The sequence below is a fragment of the Furipterus horrens genome, unplaced genomic scaffold, assembly GCF_987537825.1.
Source record: "Furipterus horrens unplaced genomic scaffold, mFurHor1.1.pri manual_scaffold_3, whole genome shotgun sequence".
NCBI classification, from domain to species: domain Eukaryota; kingdom Metazoa; phylum Chordata; class Mammalia; order Chiroptera; family Furipteridae; genus Furipterus; species Furipterus horrens.
Window position 1 is genome coordinate 10,032,005 of NW_028327173.1, and position 26,422 is coordinate 10,058,426.

The window sequence follows — 26,422 nt, forward strand, 5'->3', positions numbered from 1 at the left end:
AAGCTCAATATGGAGAAGATGTCAATTTGCCTATGAATTAATGCAAACCCGATTAGAATCGCCAACGTGTGAGTGTGTAGAACTTGTAAGCTGATTTTAAACTTTATATAGAAGTGTTAAGAACCAAGAACCACGAAGTCACTCTTCAAGATGAAAACGTGAGCTAACTTGCTCTATCAGGTGTTAAGACTTATTAGGAAGCTATAGTAGCTAAGACAATGAAGAACTTAAACAGAGATAAATGAATAGACCAATTTCATAGACCAGAGGGCCAGACATTTCTTTACTGAGTAGCTCGAGTTTGTACGCCCTATATACTGGTCTGTCACCATTTACACGTATTATTTTCTCCCAGAGGCTTATCTTTTTACTCTCTGAATCTGTCTTGTGATACATAGAAGTTCTTAATTTTGATATGAAGTTTATCATTCCTTTCCTTTATCTTTTTGTTCTTTGTGCACCTGGCAAACATCCGGCACCATGGGCAGGAATCACTGGCTTCCTGCTCTACCACACACGGGCTGTGGCACCTTGGACAAAAGTCAGTGTTCTTCGCTGAGCCTCTGCTTTCCCTGCTATAAAGTGGGTCGTAATCATAAGCTCCCACATGCCTTGTGTTGTAGGAAGAAGTAGATGCTATAAAATCAGAAAAGCTCGTGCCACGTGCAAGCAGCTCATGCGTCTTATACTCTGGAGCAGGATGCCTCTGGCTCAGACCCGGCTCTCCCGCTTTCTAGCTGTGTATCCCGTCTGAGCCTGTTTCTTCTTCTGTGAAATGGGAATAATAACGGTACTGACGTTGGGGAGCTGCTGCCAGAATGAAGATGAGGGAATGGTAACAGCACCTACTTCACAGGCGCTGCAGAGAAAGGTGCCAGCCCACAAAAACACCCCTTTGGGTGACCCAGCCTAGGAGACGTGTCCCAAGCCAGGCTAGTCTTCACATGTATGGCCCAGGCTGTGACCTCTTGCCTAAGAGCTCGAAACCTCCCTGTGTTTCTGCCTTCCCCTCTGACAGCCCTGCTTGGCATAGTCAGACATGGTTGGCTGGATGCAGGTGTTCACAGCCCCAGGCAGGGACGGGCTCTGGGCATGAGGGCCCAGACCTGCAATCCCACCCCCAGGCTACCTGAGTCCTCTTCCCTCCATGGGAAACTGACAGGGCCAGCCTGCCACTGATTCTGGCATCAACCCCCCATGGGGTCAGTGGCAGATCTGGGACAGAGGAGGGGCTGAGAGTACAGGCCTCGGACCTGAGTGGGGAGGGGCTAAGCCACTGAGCCACAAACCACAGGTGCTGAATCATGGCCTCAGCTGGGCAATATAAAGGAACCAGCCCAGGGGCTTCCTGCACCTGCAGGGACGAGCTGGCTGAACCATGGCCCAGGGGACAGTGATCCACGTGGCCCCAGAGCAGCCCACCTATGCCATATGTGTGCTGGGCACTGAGACTCTGCTAGATGTCTACGGGTGAGCAGGGGACATCCTGGGGGTGGCGAGCAGGTCCAGCGATGCCGGATGAACAAGTTCTGCCCACACAGGACATGTGGTTGGCCCAGACCGCAGGTTCCGGCCTTTGTAGCTGCTGTGGGGGCAACAAGCTGGAAAAGGAAGATCTGAGTGGCCCTGGGATGTGCTCAGACTCAAGGCAGTGGGTTCTTCGCCAAGTACAAGAGGGAGTTCCCTGGGGCCTCACCACAGTAATGTACAGTAGTCCCTCTCTATATCGCGGTTCACTTATCGCGGCCTCCCTGCATCGCGGGATTTTAAAAAATATTATATTTAATTATTTATCGCGGATTTTTTGCTATATCACAGGATTTTGCGATACTGTATATGTATGTTGTTAAAGTTACGTAGATTTAAGGGTGTAGAATAAATGTAGGGTTCCTACTTCGTGGGGGTGTCTGGAACGTAATACCCGTGATAAGTGAGGGAATACTGTATTACCACTGAGGAGATAGGAGCTCAGAGAGGGTCTGTAACTTGCCTAAGATCACACAGCAAGTGTGCTCTGGAAGCAAGCTAGACCCTGGACTTCATGACCCACACCTGGTTCATGGTGCAGCTTGTGACGCCCCACCCCTCAGCCAAGCCTCCGCCCATGGGTGTGTAACAACCCCGGTGTGATGGGACAGGCTCTGACATGGGAGGGAGGGGCTGAGGTCAGAAACCTGCCCTGCTGTTGGCTAGCGGGGTGGCCTTGGGCCAACCGACCCTCAATTCTTTTCCTAAAACACTGCAGAGTTAGTGCTCCCCCTGAGCAGCTTGGCCAGCTTGACCCCCACCCCCACCCCAGCACAAGCGGGCCTCCTCACCTTTGTTCAGGCCATGCTATCTGCCATGGGGCTTGGAGCCCTGAGGGTGAGAAAGACAGAGAGGCAGGGACGGACCACTCAGGTGTGGGTGCCTATTTCAGAGCTGCTATTATTAAAACTCTGCAGGTGAGGTTCATTCTTTGTTTGGAAAGTACTTTCCCTGGAACAGGAACTCCATTGATTGTATTTGAACAGAATCGCACTGACCTGAGATGACTCTGGAAACCCACTGAGGGTCTTCTGTGATGCTGTGGCTGGGGTCAGGGCAGTATCATGTGCTAGGCCCTTCGTTGTGACTTCTAATCCTCACAGAAACCCTGAGAGCTCAACCCTGTCTTCGTGGCCGTTTTAGAGATGAGCAATCTGAGGTTTCAAAAGTAAAAGCATCTACCCAAGGTCACACAAATTAAAGGTGGCAAATCCAGGAGATTGGAGCCTAGGACTGCCTGATGCTAAACTCACCTGCCTCCACTGTCTCTGGGTGCTGTGGGGTTGGCCTCGCTGGGCACAGCTGCCTGCTTGGTGGAGTTCATGCAGCTTCCACAGGGCTTGGGAAAGGTCCAGGGTGGAGGAATTTCCAGGAGGTGCCAATGACAGAAGATGGTGGGTGTTTAAAAGCTGCCAGCCATGGGCTTCTCCTCTTCCTCCCAGTGTGGTAATGAGAAGCATGAACAAGTCTGTTAGCGTCTCTGAGCTTCAGCTTACCCATCTATAAAATGGGAAAATCAACACCCACCCTACTGGATTGTGGTGAGGATTAAATTACAAAATGCAGGCCTACTGTCCTGTGGAGTGGTCCCCCTTTCCTAGGAGGGTGGCATGTGCCCCGGAACGTGAGAGTGTTGCAGACCCAGTGGTGGTCATGGGTAAGAAAGTGTTGAGTGCAGGAGCTGGAGGAATGGTGTCGCTCTTGTGGGACACAGTGCTGCATCTACAGAGGCTATTGGAATCCGTTACAAGAAGAGTCAGCTCTGGCCCTGGCCGTGTCGCTCAGCTGGTTGGAGCATCATCCTGCCCACCAAAAGGTTGTGGGTTCAATCCTGGTCATGGTGCATACAGGAGGCAACCAACCGATGTTTCTCTTTCACATTGATGTTTTGCTCTCTTTCTCTCTCCCTTTCTAAAATCAATAAACATAACCTTGAGGGAGGTTTGAAAAAACATAATTTTGTCTGGTATGCAATTCTATGCTAATAGTTACTTTTTCAATATGCTTTGAAAATATTGTTCAATTGTCTGCCGGATTTCAGTGTTGCTATTGGGAAATTCGCCTTTCATCTTGGTTGTTATTCCTCCATAGGTAATCTGACTTTCTTTCTGGACACCTTTAAGTTCCTCTCTTTGTGTTTGGTGTTCTTTGGTCTAACTACTGTGTGTGCATGTGTGTGTGAGTGAGCACACACATGCAGAGAAGGGAGTCCTTGCAGATTTATTTTACTTCTCATGATCTCAGCAATGTTTTAAAAACTATATGTATATGCCCTGGCTGGGGTGGCTCAGTTGGTTGGGTGTTGTTCCACAAACCAGAAGGTTGGGGGTTTGATTCCCAGTTGGGGTGCATGCCTGGGTTGCGTGTTCAGTCCCTGGTCAGGGCGTCTGAGAGGCAACCGATGGATGTTTCTCTCTCACATCAATGTTTCTCTTGCTCTCTTTCTCCCTCCCTTCCCCTCTCTCTAAGATCAATAAGCATGTCCTCAGGTAAGGATGAAAAAAAAAGTATATGTGTATATTTTTCTTTTTATTGAATTTATTGGGGTGATACTGTTTAACAAAATTACACAGATTTCAGGGGCACAGTTCTACAACACATCATCTGTACACTGTACTGTGTGTTGGCCACCCCAAATCAAGTCTCCTTCCCTCACCATTTATCCTTCCTATACTCTCCCCCACCTCCCTCTACCCCCTCCCCCTACAATCACCACACTGTTGTCCACGACCATCCGTTTTTTTCTCTTTTTTATTTTCTGCTCAATCCCTACACTCCCCCTCTCTCCAGCTGTCAACCTGTTCTATCTATATTTTAACCACATTCAGCTGTTTTCTAAGAGACAGTCCTTCAGAGTATGGGGACAGCAGGAGCCTGTGATTCTTTGTATAGGCACAACGTGTGTGTGTGTGTGTGTGTGTGTGTGTGTGTGTGTGTGTTTGCGGACAGTAGGCCTCCGGGACTGCACACTGTTCTGTGCACACATCATGTGTGTGTGTTTGGTGTCCCCCCTCTCTGCAAGTTTCCCAGCTCCAGTGTAGCCCTCTAGGTCAGGGGACTATTTTTCAGTTTCTCACAACCTCCCATGGTCAAGGTCAGACTGGCTGCCAGCTGGTGTTGACACTTTGGGGGGCAAAGGAAAAATGCTGGGAGAGCAGCGGTGGGCCAGGCCCTGCCTCACCGTGTCCCTCTGTCCTCCCGCTCTGTGTCTTCCAGCTCTGCCCCCAAGGGCTGCACGACCTTCAGCATCAGTGCCTCCCCAGGAGTGGTTGTGGGGGTTGCCCCCAGCCCTCCAGCCAAGAAGAATCCCACAGGTTTCTGCAAGTGGCGCCTGGACCCTGCGCTGGAGGTGAGCCTGAGGGTGAAGGCCGCCAGCAGCAGCAAAGGTGATCAGAAGGTGGGTGTGGCCGCTGGGGGCGGGGGAGGCGCTTGTGGGAGGAGGCCAGCGGGTCTCAGCAGGCCAGCTCCCCACAGTCTGCCCTGCCCTGGCCCAGAGCCCCAGCCCTGGCCGGGCCTCCACCTCTCTGGGAAAGCTCACGATGGCATCCCTGCAGACAATATAGGGATGCCAGGGCGTTATTGAGGCCAGGGTTTTGACAAAATTCATTTACTCGGCAAATGTTTGATAATCACCTACTACATGCCGAGCACTGCCAGGCACTGGAGATACAGAAATAAGCAAGGCGGGTGTGGTGGCAGCCTTTCTGGGGCGCGAGGGCATCAGATGCCGTGCAGGTAAACGGTCAGAGATGGCGGTGCCACGAAGCCCACAGCCAGGCGGCCCCAGGAAGCTCTGGTCCGGGCCGGTGTATTCCGTTTCCTGCGGCTGCTGTAACACGTGACCACAGCTATTGGCTTAGAACAACAGAACTGTATTCTCTCGCGGTTCTGGGGGCCAGAAGCCTGAAGTCAAGGTGCTGGCAGGGCCACGCTCCCTCTGGAGGGTCTTGGGGAGAAGCAGTTCTTTGCCTCTTCCAGTGTCTCGTGGCTGTTGGTATTCCTAGACTAGGAGCCTCATCACTCTAATCTCGACCTTCGTGGTCACACTGCTCCGTCTGTCCCATCTCCCTGTGCCTCACTCCTGTCATTGCATTCAAGGCCTTAACGATCCAGCAGGAGCTCATCTCAAGATCCTTATATCAGCAAAGGTCTTTTTCTAAATAAGGTCACACTTACAGGTTCCAGATTAGGCAGTGGACATATCTTTTGGGGCACCACCATTTACTACTGCTCCCCCCGTGGCTGTAGGTGGGCTCAATAGGACCCTCTGGGGTTCCTATGGAGAACTGAGCCAATGACCCCTTGTTCCTAGCAGGACAGGCTAAGCAGGTGCTCCCCACTGAAGCAGAGAGTTGTTGCCTACTGTAAGAGCACAGAGCTCGGGTATCAAAGCAAGTTAGGAAGGGTGAAATCACGGAAAGCTTCCTGGAAGAAGTGGCAAGTTGAAGGATGGTTTCAATGACCCACCTAAGAAAGGAAAAGAAGAGTGAGAGCTCTACATAGGGGATGTGACCTATGTGCTCAGTTTGGGTGAGGAGAGGGTGAGACTCATGTTGCGGAAACTGGGGAAGATCTGTATGGCAAGAAAGGAGAGTGGAGAAGGGGCTGGGCAGGAGAGAAAGCCAGTGTTAAAAGGCTTGGCATCAGGGACCTCATTTTGTGGAGGCAACAGGAAGTCAATGAAATGTTTCATCCAGGGAGTAACAAGACTGCACTGTGCGTTAGAACGACCCCACTGACTGTAGTATAGGGAGTAGATTGAGTCCAGGCAGTAGACTGGAGGCTGAAGCTATGGTCCAGACACAAGGTGATGGTGGCTGTGACATTTCATTGGATCCCCACTATCTACAGGGCAGATCCAAACACCTCAGTATGTCCCCTCAAGAGCCCCTGGTCTTCCTGCAGCAGCTCCTTGGATTTGCTTTGGGGAACTCTTCCATTTTGCTTGGAAGTGTGGATCCTGATGCTCTGCCCTCCTCTGGCCAAGCTGAGCCAATCAGATGCATCCTTTCTGGATTTTTGAACTTTGGACAATAGGGGTTGGTGTTTCTTATTCAAGCTGACAGCACCTGCCCTGAAGGTACCACCATCCATCCAAGGTTCTTGCTCCCCAGATCCTCAGAGAGCTCAGGCTCCAGCCTTTCCAAGGTCTGTGTGCCTCTTCTGCTTGCCGGAGGCGGTTCCTGGGGCTTATCACCAGCGCTGTCCCCATCTGCTCCTCTTACAAGATCTACCTCAGTGTGTACCTCCCTGTCACAGCTAGGCCATGTAAGGCCCCTTATTTCTGGGCTCCCATAGGACCCTCGTCTATGCACAGTCATTTGAGTGTTTGCGATGCCTCCACTCCCACCAGTTGGTATGGTCCTTAGAAGCTAAGACTTCTTGCCCATCCCTTGTCTCCTCAGCATCCTGTCTTGATCTGGCACATAGTAGGGAGCCAATTGGTGTTTGTTGAATGACTGACAGACTTCATGAGTGATTTGCTCTATCCTATAGGTTCAGATTTCATACTATGGACCCAAGACCAACCCAGTCCAAGCCCTGCTCTACGTCACCGGGGTTGGTAAGTGACAGGACCCTGGAGCACCACTCCTCCTCCCCTCCGCACATAACCTTTCTCCAGGGGAAACCACACTCTGAAGCTTACTTTAGACTGAGCAGAGAAAGAGGAGAATTTCTGGCCAGCCACACATCTGGTAGTTCATAGAAGGTCCCTCCCCAGTCTGTGAAATACACACACGCACACACAAAACTGGGGAGGGAGGATATTGCAGGGAGCTTCAATTTCATCTTAATATTTTGTCTCTCAGCTTAGGAAGTGGTACATGGATTTTCAGGCTCTACATCTTTTTGGCCAACTACTCATAAGAAAAAAGTAGATGATGACACGGTCTCATATAATAATATAGATCAATGTTTCCCAAATTCCATTATTTACATACCATCTTCACCATTTTGCCCTTTCAATGATCTACCCAGACTCCTATTTATTTAATAGTCTTCTTGAAATAAGATCTATTTTTTAACTTGACCTCATCTCAAACAATAATATAATGATAATATTATAATACTATAATAATAATATCATGAATTCACATAAGAGTAACTACTTAAACATATTTAAATGTGCATTAAATATATGAACTGCACGTGAAATCTTCAGGTTTCATTTCATTGATGAATTTCATTTATGAATACATATTTATTTCATCAATATACATTTTAATAATGATGATAATAATAAAGCACTAATTCTATAGCAGGCACTGTGCTAAGTTTACTTTTAAACCTTACAACGATCCAATGAAATTGGTACTATTATCCCATTTTACAGATGAGAAAACTGAGGCACAAGAAGTAAACAGACACGTCCCAGGTCACTCAGCCAGTCAGCAAAAGCACAGGGAAGTCATGGCCACTGAGCATGATGCTGCCCTGGCCCCACATTAACCCACGGCCATGGATATGGCTGAAAGGGCATCTGGGTCAGTCTGCCACTGTGTGCTCACAAGGTCTCTAAATCACGGCTCTGGGTCATTGGAATGACAGCACAGTCATGTTTCTGATAAGGAAGGAAGAGTTTAGAAACACACATGTGCTTCCTCAGCCATGCCACTTGGACAGAAGGGGGTATGTTTGGGGCCATGATCAGTCCCCAGGACAGTCACAATACACATCATGAAAGTGCAAGATGGGGTTGAAGTAACCACTGTGCCCTCCACCCCAAGGTCACTGGAGGCTGGGGTTGGGGCCAGAGGCCTTGGAGAGCCTGGCAAGGTATCCTTGCAGGGGCTACACACCAAACATTTCATTGGGTTGTGGCTGGGAATTCTTCCTGAAGTCCCCAAAGGTGGCCAGACATGCAAGGTCTGGTGGGCATAGCAACTGTGGTATGGCTCCCCCAAAAGAGAATAACTAGTCAGAAGCCCCAGCTCTGCTTTCTGAATTGCCATCATACTTCTTGAAGGGGACAAAAGGGTGCCTTGGTGCAGGTAGTCTCCTGGGGAAAGGATTATCCTTTGGGGCCAGGCTGACTGCCCCCACCCTGTACCCTTACCCACCCTCTTCTCTTACTTGGTGTGATTTCAGAAATCTCCTTGAATGCAGACATTACCCGCACTGGCAAAGTGAATCCCACCAAAGCCGCGAAGAACCAGGTACGCTCAACTTTGACGGACACCCGGAACGCTCCCTGCAACTCCTCTGGATTTGTCTCTGGAGCCCCCTGGTGGTGATGGGGTGAATGGCGGTCTGTTTTACACATCCCATGTTAACTGAAGACGACGGGACTTAGGAAGAACAAGAAAAAGAAGGAAATTGAAATTACCATTACCATTTTGGTTTACGTATTTCCCATCTCTTTTACAAAACTACATTTTCACTGGTTGTGAGTTCAGAGATTGTGTTGCCCTACAAACTGCAAACTACAATCACCCAGTTAATGTACAAAAGAGAAAATTTGCAGGCGGGTCTCCACTCTGGCACAAAAGTCCCCTACCCTGGGCTTTAATGACTAGTGGGAGAGAGTCCCAAGATGCTGCCCACGTGGGGTGAATAATAGATAAAGGGATAAATGGCAGGGGATAGGGGAGGGAAGGAGCCAGGTGAGGGCAAGGAATGCATGTTACGGAGAAGAGCAGGTGGTGTCTGTGGGTGATGAGTAGTCTGAACGGGGGTCCATGGATGAACCTCAGAGTATCCCTGTGCCTCAAAGCCGCCTGAACAATTTTATGCTGAGTGCACATTAGGGGGGATATGACCTGTCAAAGGATTAAGATGCTTTTATTGGGTCAATCCAAAGTAGGCGGAAGCATTCCAACTCTGGGAGTGGAATTCATCTTACATAAAAGTCCCACCCCAAATGCAGTCATTCCCCGAGGGCCAACGCTCCCCTGCCAACAGAAGACATCATCACTGTTAGGAGGGGCTGCTTAATTTGCTTTAATATTCAGACAGACAGTAACTGGCTCCTAAGAATAGTACCCATACTTTGGTGAGTGAGTAATTAAGAATTCACATAAGAGTAACTATTTAGATTAGAATCTTGGCACAAATATTTAGCTCAGTTTGGTTTGCCAATCCAACAGTTTTTAAAAGCTGTTAAAAGTCTATTTTACTATCATGGGCTCCTTATTTTAAAATGAATGAATTGCATTTTTAGTGCATATGCTTATGACTTTCAGGGAAGGCAAAAATCCACTCTTGGGGACCAGAGAATTACAAGATGTATAAACTGTCTGAGGCTACTGAGATGCTGGGAACAGGTCGCTGTGCTTCCCCAGGGGTTGGAGGGATGCTTCAGGCTCCTAAGTGTGCCCCATCTCTGCTGGGTGTCTGCAGAGGACCTGGACCTGGGGCCCCCGTGGACAAGGCGCCATCCTGCTGGTGAACTGTGACAAAGACAATCGCAGATCTTCCACCATGGACTATGTGAACGACAAGGTGCTTGACAGAGAAGGTAAAGACCCCCGAGAACTACAGGAATAGAGATTCATCTTTTTATAAAGCCCTTTGCCCTGAGCTTTGTAACTGCTCCCAGAAATTGGGGTCATCGGAAGAAGGGTCCTGTTAGCGTGTCTGTTGTATGGGAGAAGCAATGGCCAAGCATCCTGAGAGGGCACCTGCCCTGCCCAAGAACACAGCAGCCAGAGGAGAATTAGGACAAAGCTGAGTGAGCCCCAGTGCCTCCTCTAGGCCTGTTTCCATACCCCAGCCTACTCCCCAACCCAAACTTCTGCTCTGGGGTCAAACCTGGGGCCCAAAATAATTCTAAATGAAAACCTGACTGCTTTCCTGAAGCCCTGCCATATACTGGGCACTGCTCTGACCACTTTAGAATTATTAATTCATTTGATCTTTTAACACGGGGCTAAGAAGCATGTACTATCTTCCTCCCCTTTACAGAAGGGGATACCGAGGCACAGGGAAGTTAAGCAATTTGCTCACGGTCCCACAGCTAGTAGTCGCAGGTTCAGGATTTGAACTTGGGCGTCCTGACACCAGGCCTGGTTTTGGGGCACGTGGATGGTGGAGGGGGCAGGGTCTCTGCTGGCACACCTCTGAAGTGTGGCCACGGTGGAAGACACATGGCCCACCTGCCTTGGAGGAGGGTGCACAGCTAGGGGAGCGGCTGTGGCCTTCCTGGGGAATTGGTAGGATATCACAGGAACAAATGCGTGCAGTCAGCCTGGCCTGATGTCGGGGGGCAGCCTTGGCATGATGCCCGGCACACAGTAGCAATCACACAGCCAGCAGCCTCTGTGGGCACTCCCCAGACGCCGGGCACTGTAATAAGCAGTCCATATGGATGACGTCACCCTTCCCTCTGCATGGGCACTCCTCTCAGCCCTGCTTACTGGTGACAAAACAGAGGCACCGAGAGCTGAAATACAGCATTCCCTCACTTATCGCGGGTATTACGTTCTAGACCGCCCCGTTATACGTGAAGATCCACGAAATAGGAACCTTACATTTATTTTAGTATTTACTGTACAGTACCGCAAAATCCCACAATATAGCGAAAAATCCGCGATAAATAAGTAAATATAATATTTTTTAAAATCCCGTGATACAGTGAGGCCAGCGATAAGTGAACTATGATATAGAGAGGGGCTACTGTAACTCCTCTAAGCCCACCCAGATCCAGGGTTCAAACCCCACCAACCCCAGTGCCCTTTGCCAGCCCTGTGTCTACTGTCCAGCCCATGGCTACTGTCCAGCTTGGCCCTACACACACCTTTGTTGGCCGTTATTCTAGCTCGTCCACAAACTTCACTTCCTGCTCAGGCCCAGGGGATAATCCTTTCTACTTATTCATTCCACCAATAGTATCAAGCACCTGCCATGTGCTAGGCATTCTTCTCGGTGCTTCTAGGTTTTCTTGGTTCTAGAAGCCAGAGCAAGATAAATAAGGTCTTGGCTTTAATCCTAAGCTCATCCTAGTGGGAGAAAACCACAAACCTGATTAGCTTTAAGTCTGAAAGCAAAAACATCATTTAAATGCTGGGAAGAGCATAATGAAAATAAAACCAGGTGATGTGGTAGAAGGTGGTCTGGTGGCGGGAAGGGCAGGGTCTCAGAGGCCTGCATCTCAGGTCACACCTTCTCGTTCCAGACCTGCAGGACATGTCTCTGGTGACCCTGAGCACGAAGACCCCCAAGGACTTCTTCACCAAGCATCAACTGGTGCTCCACGTCACCAAGTCCGAGATGGACAAAGTGCGAGTGTTTCAAGCCAGTCGTGAGTTGTCCATAGCTGTCATTTCAATGTTCCCTTTCTGCCCCCACCATGGGCACAGCCCCGTCACACCCCCTTTGGTGAATAATTCCTGAGCACCTACTATGTATCAGGTTCTATGAACTGAGGGTAGAGTAATGAGCAAGACGGACATCTCTGCCCACCTCCTCCTAGAAAGGGCACACAGACAAGATGCAAGCAGACTAACAAGGTCATGCCCAGAGCTGGTGCGCTCCAAGAAGAAAGTAACTTCCTTCCCAAGGACTGTTGTAATCTGTACTCATTTTTTGTATGGCTGTCTCTCTCTCTCACTGACACACAAACACACACACACACACGACTCTTGTTTAAGGGGATTTTTCAATCCAAGCTGACTGTGTGCTCCCCCATAAGGTGTCATTTGAACAGAAGGAGGTGTGGGGATAGCCTCATAGACACCCTGGAGAAGGACATTCCAGGCAGAGGGCACAGCAAGTACAAAGGTCCTGAGGCAAGACAGTGCCTGTGCGCTTGAGGGATGTAGAGGCACCGGTGTGTCTGGAGTGCAGTGTGCATGGCTTAAGGGGGTAGATGAGGGTGGAGAAGAACAGGCAGAGGGGCAGGGACATCAGCTAGGCATGGGATGACTTTGGCTGCTCATCTGAGGGAGGTAGGAGAAGCTACCTGAGAGTTTTTTGCAGAGGCATGACTTGATCTGACTGACATTCCAGACCAAGGCGATTCAACTGACATTGGTTAGGAGACAAACCAACTCCTTCCCTCTGCTGAGGATCACCTCTTCCAGGAAGCCTTCCCTAGCCCTCTGGGCTTCCCTCCATCACAACACTTACTATCTATGATTTTGACTGTTTTTCCTCCTCCCTACTCACGCAGGAGACTGTGCACTCCCTGGGGACCAGGACGGTGACGCTTCTTGGTCTTCCCAGGTGTCAGCTGAGAGCAGGTGCTCAGGAATGAATGAATGAATGAACGAACAAATGAATGAACAATTTGTAGTAGACTTCCTATCAAGTTGGAAGTGGCTCAGACCCTCCCGTCACTCCATTCCTGGGCCCCCAGGCTAGGGGAGGGGTGGGGCACTATGTCCCAGTTGAGGCTTCAGTCCCTTTTTCTTAATAGGAAGCTATGGCCAGATTTAGCTGTGAGGGCCCCTCAGGGGTGACATGTGGTGGTCCTGAGAAGGCATCACAGGCCCAAGAGAAGACGGGGTCCTCAGAGGTCAGGACGCAGACCAGAGCCTCCCTTGTTCTCTCCTAGGGGACAAAGCACCCTCCAGGTACAGGGTGATCCTGGGGCCCCAGCAGCCCTCTCACCCCCTGGAGCTCCCGGGCGGCCAGCACAGCACAGACTTCTACGTGGAGGGCCTTGCTTTCCCGGATGCCAACTTCCCAGGCCTCATTTCCCTCACCATCTCCCTGCTGGACACGTCCAACCCGGTAGGCTGAGATGGCAGTGGGGGGGACCTGGGCTTCCAGGCAGTGGCCCAGCTGGGGGCAGGCGCAGAACGCAGCAGGGGAAGGATGGTAGGTTTTGGGAAAGGTGACAGTTCCTTCCCTGCCCCTCTTCCTGTAGGAGCTCCCCAAGGCCCTGGTGTTCCAAGATAGTGTGGCCTTCCGTGTGGCCCCCTGGATCATGACCCCCAACACTCAGCCCCCGAAGGAGGTGTATGTGTGCAGGTGAGGGGCCCTGGAAGGCTGGGGGCAGGGCACAGACACACCAGGGGGAGCCCTGGACCAGGAACAGGAGCTGGGGTTCTAGCCACAGGCCTGCCCTGCACCTGCCGTGTGAGTGGGGAAAACTGGGAATCCCCACTGCTGCTTGCTGAGGGCTTGTGACTTGTTTGGAACCACTCAAAGGCAGGGGACGTCACTGTTGCTGTTTCTGGCCTGGTCCTCTTCTGATGCAGGCTGAGGGCCGCTTCTTGCTCCTGGGGGCTGTAGAGTTTGCTAGACGTGCAAGATGAGAGCCCTCCGCCCATGAGTTTCTCAAAGTGTGGCCGTTGGACCCTCTGCGCCAGAAACTCCTGGGGACTCATTTAAAATGCACATTTGCCCTGGTCGGTGCAGCTCAGTGGGTTGGGCATGCTCCCAAAGAGCAAAGGGTTACCGCTTTGATTCCTAGTAGGGGCACAGGCCGGGGTTGCGGGCTGGCCCCTGGTTGGGGCACAACCAATTGATGTTTCCCTCACACATCCGTTTCTCTCCTTCTTTTTCTCCCTCCCTTCCCCTCTCTCCAAAAATAAATAAATAAAATCTTTAATAAAATAAAATAAAATGCACATTCCTGGCCAGCCTCTGAACTGCTGGGTCTCGTAACGGGACGAGCCATGTGCATTTAACAGTCTGCAGTCTAAGAGCCCCTCTTAAGTGTGCTGGGCTTTCGGGGGTCCCTCCTTTTTCCTCTTCCAATTGCTTCAGGGGCAGAAGGGGTGAGAGTGTAACTGGTAGTCAGGACACAGACTGGAAGCCAGAGAGGCCTGGGTTCAAATCCCAGTGCTGTCCCTAGATGTCATGACCTTGAGCACTGGCCTCCGCAAGCAGTGGATTGTCACGAGGGTTTAATGAGATGTTTGCAAAGAGCAGTGAAACCGGCCGAGTCAGGCGTCTGTCTCCCTTCAGGCTGCAAGCTGCTCCTGAGCACCCACTGGGAGCCTCCCCAGCTCCTGCCAGGCCTGAGTTCTTGCCCCTCCACTCAGGACCATGCAGGGGTCCCACTTGCCCACTCAGATCTGGGCCAAGGCCACTGTCTGCTGAATTCAGAACACTAAGGAATTTCTTGTGTTCTCTTTCTAGGATATTTGACAATGAGGACTTTGTGACGTCATTGACTGATCTGGCCAAGAAAGCAAAGTGCAAGCTGACCGTGTGCCCCATGGAGGAGAACATGGAGGACCAGTGGATGCAGGTCTGTGGCCTTGCGGAGGACCCAGACTCCGGGGGGGCCCAGCCTAGCGCCTTGCTGGCCACCCTTCCTCAGATGGGCCGGGAGTTAGGAGCCTCTCAGGGTCCTCAAATAAGGGGACTCAGGCAAGTGATTCAATTGACACTTACTGCGGGCCACTGCATGCCCACCATGGTCACCAGGATGAAAGCCACCTTCTTGTTTAAAAACTCTCAGATGACCTCCAGACATGAGTCAAAACTTAGGGGACTGGAGCTCAACTGTACTGTCCAATAGCCCTTCCTCCAAGCCTTCTGGCCTTGGCTACCAGACAGGGCCACACCCCTGCCCCAGCACCTTCCATGGCTCTTCCATTTCCTCTTCCTCAACCCTTCTGTTCCCATGCCAGGCTCCCCCATCATGCCATGCGTTTCCTGAGGGCAGAGACTGAGCCTCATTCACCACAGCACCCCAGCGCCTGGCCTTGGGCAGTGCCAGTGGGCAGTGGGCAGGCTGAACCGAACGCCCTTGCTATGCTCTTGCTTTGCCTCGGGACTCCGCCCTTCCAAGCCTTTCATCCTGCTCCCCCATCCCCATCCCTGCCCATGCCGTTCCTTCTCGCCGACCACGCTCCCCATTCGCATCCCTGTGTCCAAATCATGCCTGTCCAATCCCAGCTTGAAAATCCCCCCATTCGTAAATTTCCCCAGTCCCTCCAGTGGGAATTCATCCCTCTTCCTTCTAACTGCCCCCCTGCCCTCAGTAATGCCCTCTCTTCCTTTCTCATCATTCCCTGTGTTCCAGCAGGTTGAACCGTATGAAATGGCTGATATGCCGCCATTACTTGACCTACAAGAATGGCAATTTCATATAGCTCAGCCTAATAGTGCTTTATGTTCAACATCACACTGGTCTGCTAGAATAGAGGCAGGATTTGCACCGGATTCCTTTCTCATCCTTCCCCTAACCTTTCCCCCTTTATGGGAGGGCCACTCCTACCCCTGGCCCCCAGGCCTCAGCTCAGCAACGCTCCCTTCCCTGACCCGTCCCAGCCTCCCAGCCACATGGGCGGCTCCTCCTCTGTATTCCTGCAGACCACCCCCTTCCCTCCCATCACCTCCTAACACGGGGTGGTAAGTTCCCAGCTCCCTGGATCTCTCACCACAAGGACAGTGCCTGAGGCTTGCCCACCACAGGTACCCAGGACCTGGCCCGGGGTACTCACCAGGTGTGGGAGTGAAGGATGCTCCAAGATTTCACAATATGTTTGTGCAAACACAGGATGATCAGCTCTGCTTTCCCAGAGCCCCTCCTCTGGGGTCCAACATCCTGCATGAATTTGCCCTTGGCCACAAAGGGGAGAAAGTGTAGGTGGTTTCATGACCCCCATCCCCGCACTGGGTACCAAGACCCAGGCAGCATGCATACCGGCCTCCCTCCCACTCACTCTGCCCAGGATGAAATAGAGATTGGCTACATCCAAGCCCCGCACAAGACGCTGCCCGTGGTCTTTGACTCCCCGAGGAACAGAGGCCTGAAGGAGTTCCCTGTCAAATTCCTGCTGGTAAGTGCGGGTGGGGGCGGGGACAGAGGCAGCTAAAACCCCTTTGCCCTGAAGCCTCCTTCTTCATTGCCTGTCTCCCGGCACCAACCTCTGTGGCTGAGCATCCCAGCTTCCACAGGGGCAATTCCTACCCAAGCAGCTATCACAGGTGGGCTGGGTTCTTTTGTTATCACCGTGGCGAGATCTGGCTCTTCCTTTCCCAAAGCCCTTTCCAGCCATGAGCTCACCTAAAGGTAATCCTGCTGAGGACGGAGGTGAGGCTTGGGCATCTTCATTCCACTGAAGACGCTCTTGCTGCAAGGTGGGGGTGGCACCAGGAGCGAGCGGGAGGCTCTGCCTTTGGGTGGGGTCTGGCCTTTGGGGGCTCCATCTGGGATGGGGGGGTTGCATTCAGGGCCAGAGTTGTCATTTCCTCGGTATGACTTTATCGACCAAAGACTTTCCACATGTTTGGGGAGTTGGGGTGGGCGGCACATGCTTGAATAGCCTGGCAGGTTTGTGCAAACTCAGCTTAGAATTATAATTCTCTTTACTGAGCATGCACTGACTTACCTAATTCATCTGACCACCTTTAATGGAGATGCCCTCACTAGGCCCACTTTCTAGATGAAGATGAAGAAACTGAGGCTCAGAGAGGTAAAGCAGCTTGCTGAAGGTCACACAGAAAGAGAAGGGAGAAACTGGGATTCAGACTAGACCAGCCTGCCTCCGTGGGCACACTCCTAACCCCGCTGCCTCTGGTCTTGCCCAGGAAGAGCCCAGGCCTGCACTCCGAGCCCCCATAGCTCTTGACTCCAGGCGCCCGGGGAAAATGGAGGGAAGAGTGTTGGGGTACAAGGGTGGCTATGATGAATGGCTTTCTAAGGAGCACTCTGCGCCCCAACAGAGGAAGAGGTGGCCCTGCCCACACAGGCTTTGAAAGGAAACCCAACGTTGCCTCAGCAACCTGTTCAAGTGTTTTTTGCACTGCTGTGCTGAGTGGTGCCAGTGCAGAAATTCTGTCAAGTTCATGGTGTCTCTCTGCTGCGGAACTGGGTTGATCCTGTTTGCGGGGTAGCAGGATAAATCAGCAGCTGCGCTGAGACTTTGGCCCTTCTCCTGTTTCAGTCCTGCTTCCTCTGTTCCATGGCCTCCCCTCCTACGCTGATATTCCGAGTGTGTCAAAGGCCAGATTCTCTGATTTCACCAGAGTCCTGCCAGACAGACAGACAGAGACGCCTCAGCACAGGTGGTGGCCTCTTAGCCAAGCCGGTCTGTGATATTGCAACTCAAATCACTCAAGAAGAGAATTGGAATAAAACTGAAACTCATCAGCAGGCAATGGCCTGACCTCCTTCTCCAACCTCCTCGAGGGTCACTTTCCCTGTCCCTCACCTGGCCTCCTTCCTGTTCTTTGCATATACCATTCCCTGTGCCTGCAACCTTCTTCCCAGTTCGTGGGTCTGGCTGTTTCTCAACTTTCAGGCCTTTGCTTCCTTGCCCTCCTCGGGAGGCCGTCCTGGCTGCTGTGAGAGAGAGGGCAAAGGTGACCTCAGGCTTTGACTTCTGTGACAGGCAAGCACTGTCCCCTGAGTTGGGGAGAACTGCGGGGGAACGGGGGTGGGGGTGGGAACAGGGGTCAGCAGTTCTGTCTGGGTCAAGTGTGAGCTACTTAGTCAACGTCCAAGTGGGAAGCCAGAGAGCCCATGGATCCATGTCCAGAGTCTGGCAGAGCAGTGCCCTCTGGAGAGATAATCGTGGGTTGTCAGCACGTGGACAGTGTTTCACGAGACTGGGCAAGATCGCCCAAGGACGGAGCAAAACTAGAGAACAGAAGGAGACAAGGACGGGGCCTGGCCCCCCGCCCCCTGCACAGGAGATTGAGAGGCAGCCGTGCTGAGGAGGGCCCAAGAGCACACGGTTTCTGAAGGCCAAGTGCAGAAAGAGTGCGGGGTGTGATCAGCTGGCTCAGAGGCTGCTGGGGGGTGAGGAAGATGAGGCCTGGGCCTTGCGCGTTGGCTTTAACTGTGTGATCAGGAAGAGCAGTTTCAGCAACACAGTGAGGATGGAAGTCAGGTTGGCGGGGGTTTTAGGGAGAAAGGAAGGACGGGACTCAGACACAATGGTTTTTAAATTAGTGGAATAACAGAACTCCTTGAGATGATTTATCTTGCCAGAAAAATGCACCCAAGGTCACAATTCGGAATCTGCTTTCAGGGAGTCTGTGGCCCCCATGGAGCCCCAGGGTACGGATTGTTGATTGTCTAGAAAGCTAGAGCTAGTCCCGTAGGCTGGGCGATGGGCCCTCAAACATGTCCACGTCCTATTCCCCACACCCTGATGCAGAAGGGACTTCGCAGGTGTGGTTAAGGTGTGGATCTGTAGATGAGGAGATTATCTTGGGTCATGTGGGTGAACCCTATGTACTCATAGCGCTCCTTGTAAGAGGGCGGAAGGAGGGTCAGCATGGGCGAAGACCAGTGATGATGGACCCAGGCTGGAAATGGAGGGAGAGGCCACCAGCCAAGGTGACTACAAGAAGCTGAAAAAAGCCAGCAAAGGCGTTCTCCCCTCAGAATCTCCAGAAGGAACCAGCCCAGCCACACCTGGGCTTAGCTCTGGGAAACTGATTTCAGACTTACCCACCAGAGCTCTGGGGGAAGAAATGTGTATTGTCATAAGCCGCTAGATTTGATATGGCAGCAGTAGAAAACAAATACAGGGAGCGCCCACCCGGTCTTCTCACAAAGAGGCATGTGGAGATGTCACAGCTGTTCATGGAAGCTCCTTCCAGCCCCAGGTCAGGGTGTGAACCGGGAGAGCTTGCTGGAGAGCTTGCTGGAGAGATGGCTCAAATCCTGGTCCTTCCACACCCTGACTATGGGATCCAAGGAAGCCACACACAACGCTGAGCTGAGTATCCTCTCTTGAAAATGAGGATGCGAGTGATATTTGTGGATTCGTTATTATGCCGTAGTTAATAACTAGGTTTACAAAGCAGGTGGCAGGCGTTAGGGGCTCCACCTGACTCAGGGTTCCCTCAGCTTTCCGCAATCATGCTACCTGCTATGGACCAGCTGCTGACCGTGACCAGCTTCCTTCCTGTGACCAAGTTAATCTTGAAACTTGGATCCCACTGTCTCTTCACCCAAGGGCTACGTTCCCTAACCCCTGGCTCATGTTCCTTTCATTTCAGGGTCCAGACTTTGGCTACGTGACTCGATGCCTCCCCAAAAAGGTTATTAATAGCCTCGACTCCTTTGGGAACCTGGAAGTGAGCCCCCCAGTCACAGTGGGAAAGAAGAAATACCCGCTGGGCAGGATTCTCATTGGGGACAGCTGTTACCCCAGGTAAGGAGGGGAGGGGGCATGAGGGGCAGCCAGAACCCAAGGGTGCCATGGAAAAGCAGAGGCCAGAGTGAAAGCCTTTCCTACTTGCTCCCAACCCAAGAGGACTCAACAAACTGTAGGATATGTGAGAGGAATCAAAGCACAGGACAAGAAATAGGGACTTAGGATCGCGACAGATCCAAGTTCGCCTTCTAGCAGTGCCACTTACACTCTTTTGGTCAGTGAATATCGACTGAGCATATGCTATGTGCCAGGTACTATGCTAGGTGGTGGGGAGGAATGCAGCCAATGCCATGATGGACAGTCCCTGCCACTATTGTAGTGGGGAGAAGCGGGGCAGAAACAGAAAAGTAAACAAACAAGGTTATTTTAGTGAAGAGTCCAAAATGAGAGGGACAGAGGAGGTGGAACTATGTTAGGGTGACCAGGGAGGGCCTCTCTGGGGAAAAGGCTATTTAACTGAGCCCTGATGACAAGAAAGACATGGGTGTGTAAAGGATCTGGGGTAGAGGCTTCCTGGCAGATGGAAAGAGCATGTGCAAAGGCCCTGAGGCAGAGATACTCTTAGTCTATTCAAGAAGGCCAAAGTGGCTAAAGCAGATTGAGCAAGAGGAAGAGCAAAGGGCTAGATAACGAAGGACTTTGGAGGCTAGAGCAAGGAGAAAACTGAAACTCAGAAGGGTGAAGGAACATTCCCAAGGACACACAGCTAACAAGAGATCACCAGCTCAGGGGGGATCAGCTCCAAACCCCATGTTTATTCACTCCTGCATCTAAGCTGCATCAACAGACAGTGCTTTTTGAGGCTAAGCTGTGGTCCTATTTACCTTAGTGACACATGTCTCAGTTTCCCCAACAAAAAACGGGGATGAAAATTCCTCCATTCCTCAAATGTTAGGGGATATAATGAAGGCAGCCCAGACTCTTGAATCCCCTTCCTGACTCCTTTGCTGAGCCTCCAGTCCACACCCTTCCATAACACTCCTTTACTCCTGTGCGGGCAGCGCTGAGAGCCAGGAGATGCATCAGGTCCTGCAGGACTTCCTCACTGCCCAGCAGGTGCAGGCCCCGGTGAAACTCTACTCTGACTGGCTGTCTGTGGGCCACGTGGACGAGTTCCTGAGCTTCGTTCCAGCGGACAAGGTGCAGTCTAGGGGCTGCCTGGAGGAAGCCACATTCCTCCTTCCTGGGTTCCCAAGAGCAGCTCTGCACTCTGCCTAGGAGGCCTGACCTCACATGCCTGACTATTTTTCCCTTCCCCCAGGAGGGGGCATGGAGGAGGTGACCAGCCTGAGTCCGAGCCCACACTCCCTGCACCCTCTGCAGAGCCCTTCTCCTTGGGAACCCCATGGGCCAAGCTGACCTCTGACCCCAGTGTTTCTGCCTCCAGGGCTTCCGGCTGCTCCTGGCCAGCCCCAGGTCCTGCTACAAGTTGTTCCAGGAGCAGCTGAAGGAAGGTCATGGAGAGGCTCTGCTATTTGAGGGGGTCTATGGTAAGTTGGCCCTGCCTTGTTCTTCAGTTTGGGCACCTTCCTCTGTCTTCATGTGGTCTCCTATTTCCAGATGGAATCACTTAGGTGTCAGATGTCTTCTGAACACCCTCTGTGTGCCAGGCTCTATGCGAAGCGCCGGGACTGCTGAGTGAACAGGGTCCTTGGGGCTCACAGTCCAGGGGAAGTGAGTCAAGGAAACAACTAAAACAAAGGGGCTTTGGGGGATGTTTGGCAGGAGTTCAAGGAAGGCTTCCTGGAGGAGGCAAAGACCAAGCAATAGCATGAGGAATGAGCAGGAGTTGGCCAGGCAATTAGGGTGGTGGGATGAGTGGAAGAGTGATCTACCAAACAGAGGGAATAGTAAATGCAAAGGCTCAGAGGCAGGAGGAAGCAAGATGTGTTCAAGGACCTGAAAAAAAAAAATCTGACCAGAGCACAGAATAAAAACCTTTTTTTTTTTTCCCAGTAAAGTCTACAGATACAGGTCGGGGTCCAAGGCGGAGAAGTTTCTGTGGCTGAGTCTTCACCCAATATTTGTAGTATGTCGTGTGGCACTGGGCAATGGCCTGGCTTCTGTTTGCCCCTCAGTAAACAAGATCCCTTTGGAAATAAGAGATTTTAAAGGAGTGAAAGCAATACTTTTTTTTTGTTGTTGTTTGGTTGTTTTTGTTGACTTCAACTCTTTTAATTTTTTTTATTTATTTTTATTACTTGTTTTATTATAGTTGTCCCATCACCCCCACCCCCCATTGAGCAACACTTTAAATGAGAACTTATCCTGATAAAATATTTTATTAATGGCATTTGCCCCCCAGATACTCACAGCAAACATGTGTTAGGAATTAGTGCTGCTCCATTTTATAGCTGGGAAAACTGAGTCCCCACTGCTTGCTAGAAAAAAGGAAGTGGACCCCTGAATTCATCTGCATATTTTTTTTTCTTTTTCTTCACAACAGGAAAAAAGCATCAGAAGCTAAAGGACATTCTGTCAAACAAGACATTGAGAGACCAGAACTCATATGTGGAGGTACCAGCCTGGGGGACACCCCCACCCCCTCCCCAGCCCCCTTCCTCTGAGGCAGCACCTTCCCGAACTGTGGGCTGGCTCCGTGGTGAATGGCCCTGGGATTTGGGTAAATGTGTGCGTGTGTGAGGAAGAGTGTGGAGAGCTCAGTCACCACTACAGGAACACACACAAGGTGACACATGAAAAAGAGAGACAGGAAAGACAGGTGACTGCTCCAAAGTGAAGGGACAGAGTCAGGAGAGAGGCCAAGTGCTGGAGTGACAGTGACCGGAAAGGCAGGGACAGAGTGGGGGAAGAAGAAAAGAAAAGGTATCCATCACTCCTTCCTGACCCTGACCCTAGTCCTCCCCCTCAGGGGCAGCCCCTAGGGGGTTGGCTAAGACCATGTCCACTGCCCTCCCCCACCCCTCCCCCAGAGCTGCATAGACTGGAACCGGGAGGTGCTGAAGCGGGAGCTGGGCCTGGCGGAGCACGACATTGTGGACATCCCCCAGCTCTTCAGGCTCCATAAGGACTACACCACAGGGATCCTCAAGGCTGAAGCCTTTTTCCCAAATATGGTGAGGAAGTGGCCTTCGTTGGTGGCCCACCTTGGCCATTGGCCTTGAGTGAGCGAGGCCAGCTGGGCTCTGGGTGCGGGTCCTTGGGGCTTGGTGGTCTTCTCATCTGCTTGGGATTTTCATGGTGCATCCAGCTTACAAAGCCCCTGTAGGCATCTCATGGGCAGGGACAATTGTCACCCCCACTTGACAGATGAGGCATGGGGGTGGGCTGTCTCTGGCACAAGAACACACAGCTGGCAAGAGGTGGGATTCCCAGCCAGAGGTCCAGCTGCAGAGCCCATGCTCTAACCACTAGACAACACTGCCTGTGATGGGCTTCCCTGCTGCTGTGAGGTAGGAGTGGGGTGAGGGAGACAGGCACCAAACGAAACGCTCTTAGGCTGAGTTAAGTGCCGTGAAGCGCCACTGGGTGGTCCAGGAAGACCTCTCTGAGGAGGCGAGATTGGCTGGCACTCACCTCTCTGAAGGGTGGACTTGAGGGCGATCCCACCTTTGTCCAGAACGTTTAACTGTGACCCCAAGCGCCATCCTAAGTCATTGGCTCTGCCCTGTCACTCTGCCCTGTCACTCTGTCCCTTCAAAGAATACCCAAGGGCCAGGCAGTGACTTCCTCCACTTCCACTGGGGCCCTGGGGTTACAGGTCAGGGAAGAGCTCGGGGGTCTTCACACTGGGTCCCCCAGGACTCTGCGGTTCCTCGGCATTGCCTCAAATCCAGCAGTTTAGATTTTCTCTGTTTTATGCACTGAAGTTCTGCAGGAGACTTTGTTTGGAATGAAGGATTCCTTGGTCAGAAAAAAGGCAGGACGGGGCACTCTCCTCTCGCCTCCTGAACAAAATGCCTTGGCCCCAAGCATTTGCTTCTCCTCCCATTTAGCAGCCAGGTTTCCCAGCTCAGGAGAGAAAGCTGAGGCCCACGGCTGGGGGGGGGGGGGGGGCAGGGCTGAGGCATCTCAAATGCAGTAACCAGCTATGCGAGGGCTGACTCTGTGTCTTCACTGTTTGAGGCCCTGGGAGGAAGGCTCAGCACAAGCCATAACTCTCCCAGGAGCCGGCAGTGGGAGGTGGGGGCGTGGGTGAGGAACAGGCAGAGAAATTAAGAGTGCAGGGCACTCCGTCTGGGCTGTGTCTGAGTGGTGACTGCAATGCCCCTTCAATGACTCATGAGCCCCGGAGACTGAATCTGCACCTACTATGTGCTGGCACCATGCTCTGCATACGTGTCCTTATCTAACTGTCACAGCAATAGAAATGTGTAAGGCTCATGTTGCTGATGAGGCTCAGGAAGGTGGGGAAGAGATTTGCTTAAGGTCACACAGCTATTGAGTGGTACTCACGTGGGCCTGGAGCCCAAATCCTGGTCTTTCAATCATACTAGCCCACCTCCCAATATAATGGAGCCAACAGTCATTTGCATAAGTTATAATAGGTGGCAAGTGCTACAAAAGAGGTCATTACATTCCTCCATGAACAGGTATTTATTAAGTGCCTACTGTGTGCCAGGCACTGTGCTTAGAACTATAGGAACACACAGGAGGAGTTTGGGGGTTCACGGGCACTTTCATGCAAGGGGTGGCATTTGAGCTGAGCTCAACTGAGTATCAGCGTTGGCCAGAAAGTAGTGGGGGGGAGGGGAGCCTGGCCCCCAGACTCTGACAGACTTGGGTGTTAAGTCCTAGACTAGCTGGTGGTCTTAAGTAGGTAGCCCACTTCATCTGTGTGGGCCTTCATTTCCTGATCTGGGAAACGGGGCTGTTATGTCTGAAGGTCAGAAGAAGGAGGGGCCCTGGGGTAGTGATGCGGGCAGCACGCTGCTGCCTCTGACTGGGGATCTCGCCTTTGCAGGTGAACATGCTGGTGCTTGGGAAGCACCTGGGCATCCCCAAGCCCTTCGGGCCCATCATCAATGGCCACTGCTGCCTGGAGGAGAAGGTGCGCTCCCTGCTGGAGCCACTCGGCCTCCACTGCACTTTCGTTGACGACTTCTATGCCTACCACCTTCGTCACGGGGAGGTGCACTGCGGGACCAACGTGCTCAGGCAGCCCTTCTCCTTCAAGTGGTGGCACATGGTGCCCTGAGCAGTCCCTGCTGGCAATCTCTCCCTCGGGAAGCTCCTGGCCAGAGGCTCTGGCCCCCTGCAGTGTGGCCTAGCAAGAGCTCTTGGGGATATTTTGGCTCCCCAGGAAGTGGCCACCCCCCAGGCAATGACTTGCTTCCTTCCCGTGTCCCTTCTGAAGATCCTGAGATGGTCCTGGCATTACAAACTCAGTTCTGCTGTGAGAAGCTGCAATAAACTTTTATAATTACTTTGAACATCAGGTCAAGCTATCATTCATTCATTCATTCATTCATTCCCCTGTTGTTGAATTGAACATTACAAACTTGAAGGTGCTATCAGGATTTTTTGAAGGCCAGTGTTCCTGCCTGTGCCTAAGAATTGGATCCCCGATCATGTTGTCCTTCGAGAAAAAGGCAACAGAGAAGTGATGCAAGAGCCCAAAGGGGACATAAGGGTTTGTTGTGTCAATACACCAAATGGTTAGCAAATCCTCCTTTCCGTTTCCAGTCCACCAACTGGAAAGCCCCGTAAAGCGGGCTCTTGACCCTCTTGCTTGCTGCCGTGCCGTGGACTACCTGCCTAGCAGTCCCCTCTGTCCTTTTTGTGCTTTCCTTTTATGGCCCTGATGTGGGGGCTTAGATTCCTCAATAGAAAATAAAACATAATGACTCGAGAGCTTTGAAATTGAGGCTAGGTCTTGGTTTCGTTGAGCCTGAGATACTGAGAAACACCCAGCGGAACTGTTTTCCCGTGGGTCATGGAAAACGATGAGGTGGAAAAGGTGGACGTGCAAAGCCTCTCTCCACACACTAGGGAGACAGGGACCCATGAACCTGGTGAAAACGTGCCTCGTTGAAGAGAATCAGCTGCCCCCCTCCCCCCCCCCACCCCCAGCCTGCTGGGGCAAAATGTGCCTAGTATTTCTTGTGGACCAGAAAAGGCACCTTGTACAGAGGACGTTGGTGTGAGGTCATCCCCAAACCTTACTGATAGGGCTGCCTGCATCAGCGACGGCCTCCTGAGGCTGTGCAGGATCCAGAGACAAGCTGGTGGCTCAAGCGGCTTGTACATCAAGGGAAATGCAGGTGAGCATCCATGGCGGGTGGGGGACATCTGTCACGGAGCCAGGGAAGCCCACATGGGGAAGGCACCAGGTATAAGTTCTACCAGCCCCACAGAGCGCCTTGGGACAGTGCTCTTGAGCAAGAACTTTCCTGCCCCCCTCCCCCAGCACCCGACTCCCCTCTCTCCCCCAGGGGTCACGGATTAGTTTCCTGCTGCGGATGTACCAAAGGACCACAAACTGGGTGCCTAAAAACAACAGAAATTCATTCTCTCAGAGTTCTGGAAGCCAGAAGTCCCAAATCAGTTTCACTGGGCTGAAATGAAGGTGTCAGCAGGGCCATGTCCCCTCGGGGGGCTCTAGGGATAATCTGTTCCCTGGCCCTTCCACCCTCTGGTGGCTGCCAGCTGGTCTTGGCTGGTGGTTACATCACTCCAATCTCTGCCTGTGTGGTCACAGCACCTTCTCCTGTGAGTGGGTCAAATCTCCCTATGTTTCTTATGAGGACACATGTGATGGCATTTAGGGCCCAACCAGTTAATTCAGGATAATCCCCTCATCTCAGAGACTCAGTCACACCTGTAAATGGACTCACATCTGCAAAGCCTCTTTCTGTTGATGAAATAGCACAGGCTCCAGGGATTAGGGCCCAGGAGCTTTCAGGGTTATTATTCAACCT

The 26,422-nt window shown here is 51.9% G+C and overlaps 1 protein-coding gene across 1 annotated transcript; it reads left to right on the forward strand.

The window, feature by feature from the left end:
• Positions 1-1,365: 1,365 nt before the first annotated feature.
• On the forward strand, positions 1,366-24,934 carry PADI4 (peptidyl arginine deiminase 4). Its single transcript, XM_090268685.1, has 16 exons — positions 1,366-1,470; positions 4,744-4,924; positions 7,024-7,090; positions 8,617-8,684; positions 9,868-9,985; positions 11,642-11,767; positions 13,022-13,200; positions 13,337-13,440; positions 14,557-14,668; positions 16,101-16,208; positions 19,384-19,538; positions 20,543-20,681; positions 20,929-21,031; positions 21,988-22,058; positions 22,475-22,618; positions 24,466-24,934. The coding sequence occupies exons 1-16, from the start codon at positions 1,379-1,381 to the stop codon at positions 24,697-24,699; spliced, it is 2,001 nt and encodes a 666-aa protein (XP_090124811.1). The 5' UTR covers positions 1,366-1,378; the 3' UTR covers positions 24,700-24,934.
• Positions 24,935-26,422: the final 1,488 nt, after the last annotated feature.

Coding starts and splice junctions, on each gene's coding strand:
- PADI4 (XM_090268685.1), top strand. CDS start 1,379: ATGGCCCAGGGGACAGTGATCCACGTGGCCCCAGAGCAGCCCACCTAT. Junction 13,201..13,336: donor TGCTGGACACGTCCAACCCG/GTAGGCTGAGAT, acceptor CTCTTCCTGTAG/GAGCTCCCCAAGGCCCTGGT. Junction 22,059..22,474: donor ACCAGAACTCATATGTGGAG/GTACCAGCCTGG, acceptor CCCCTCCCCCAG/AGCTGCATAGACTGGAACCG.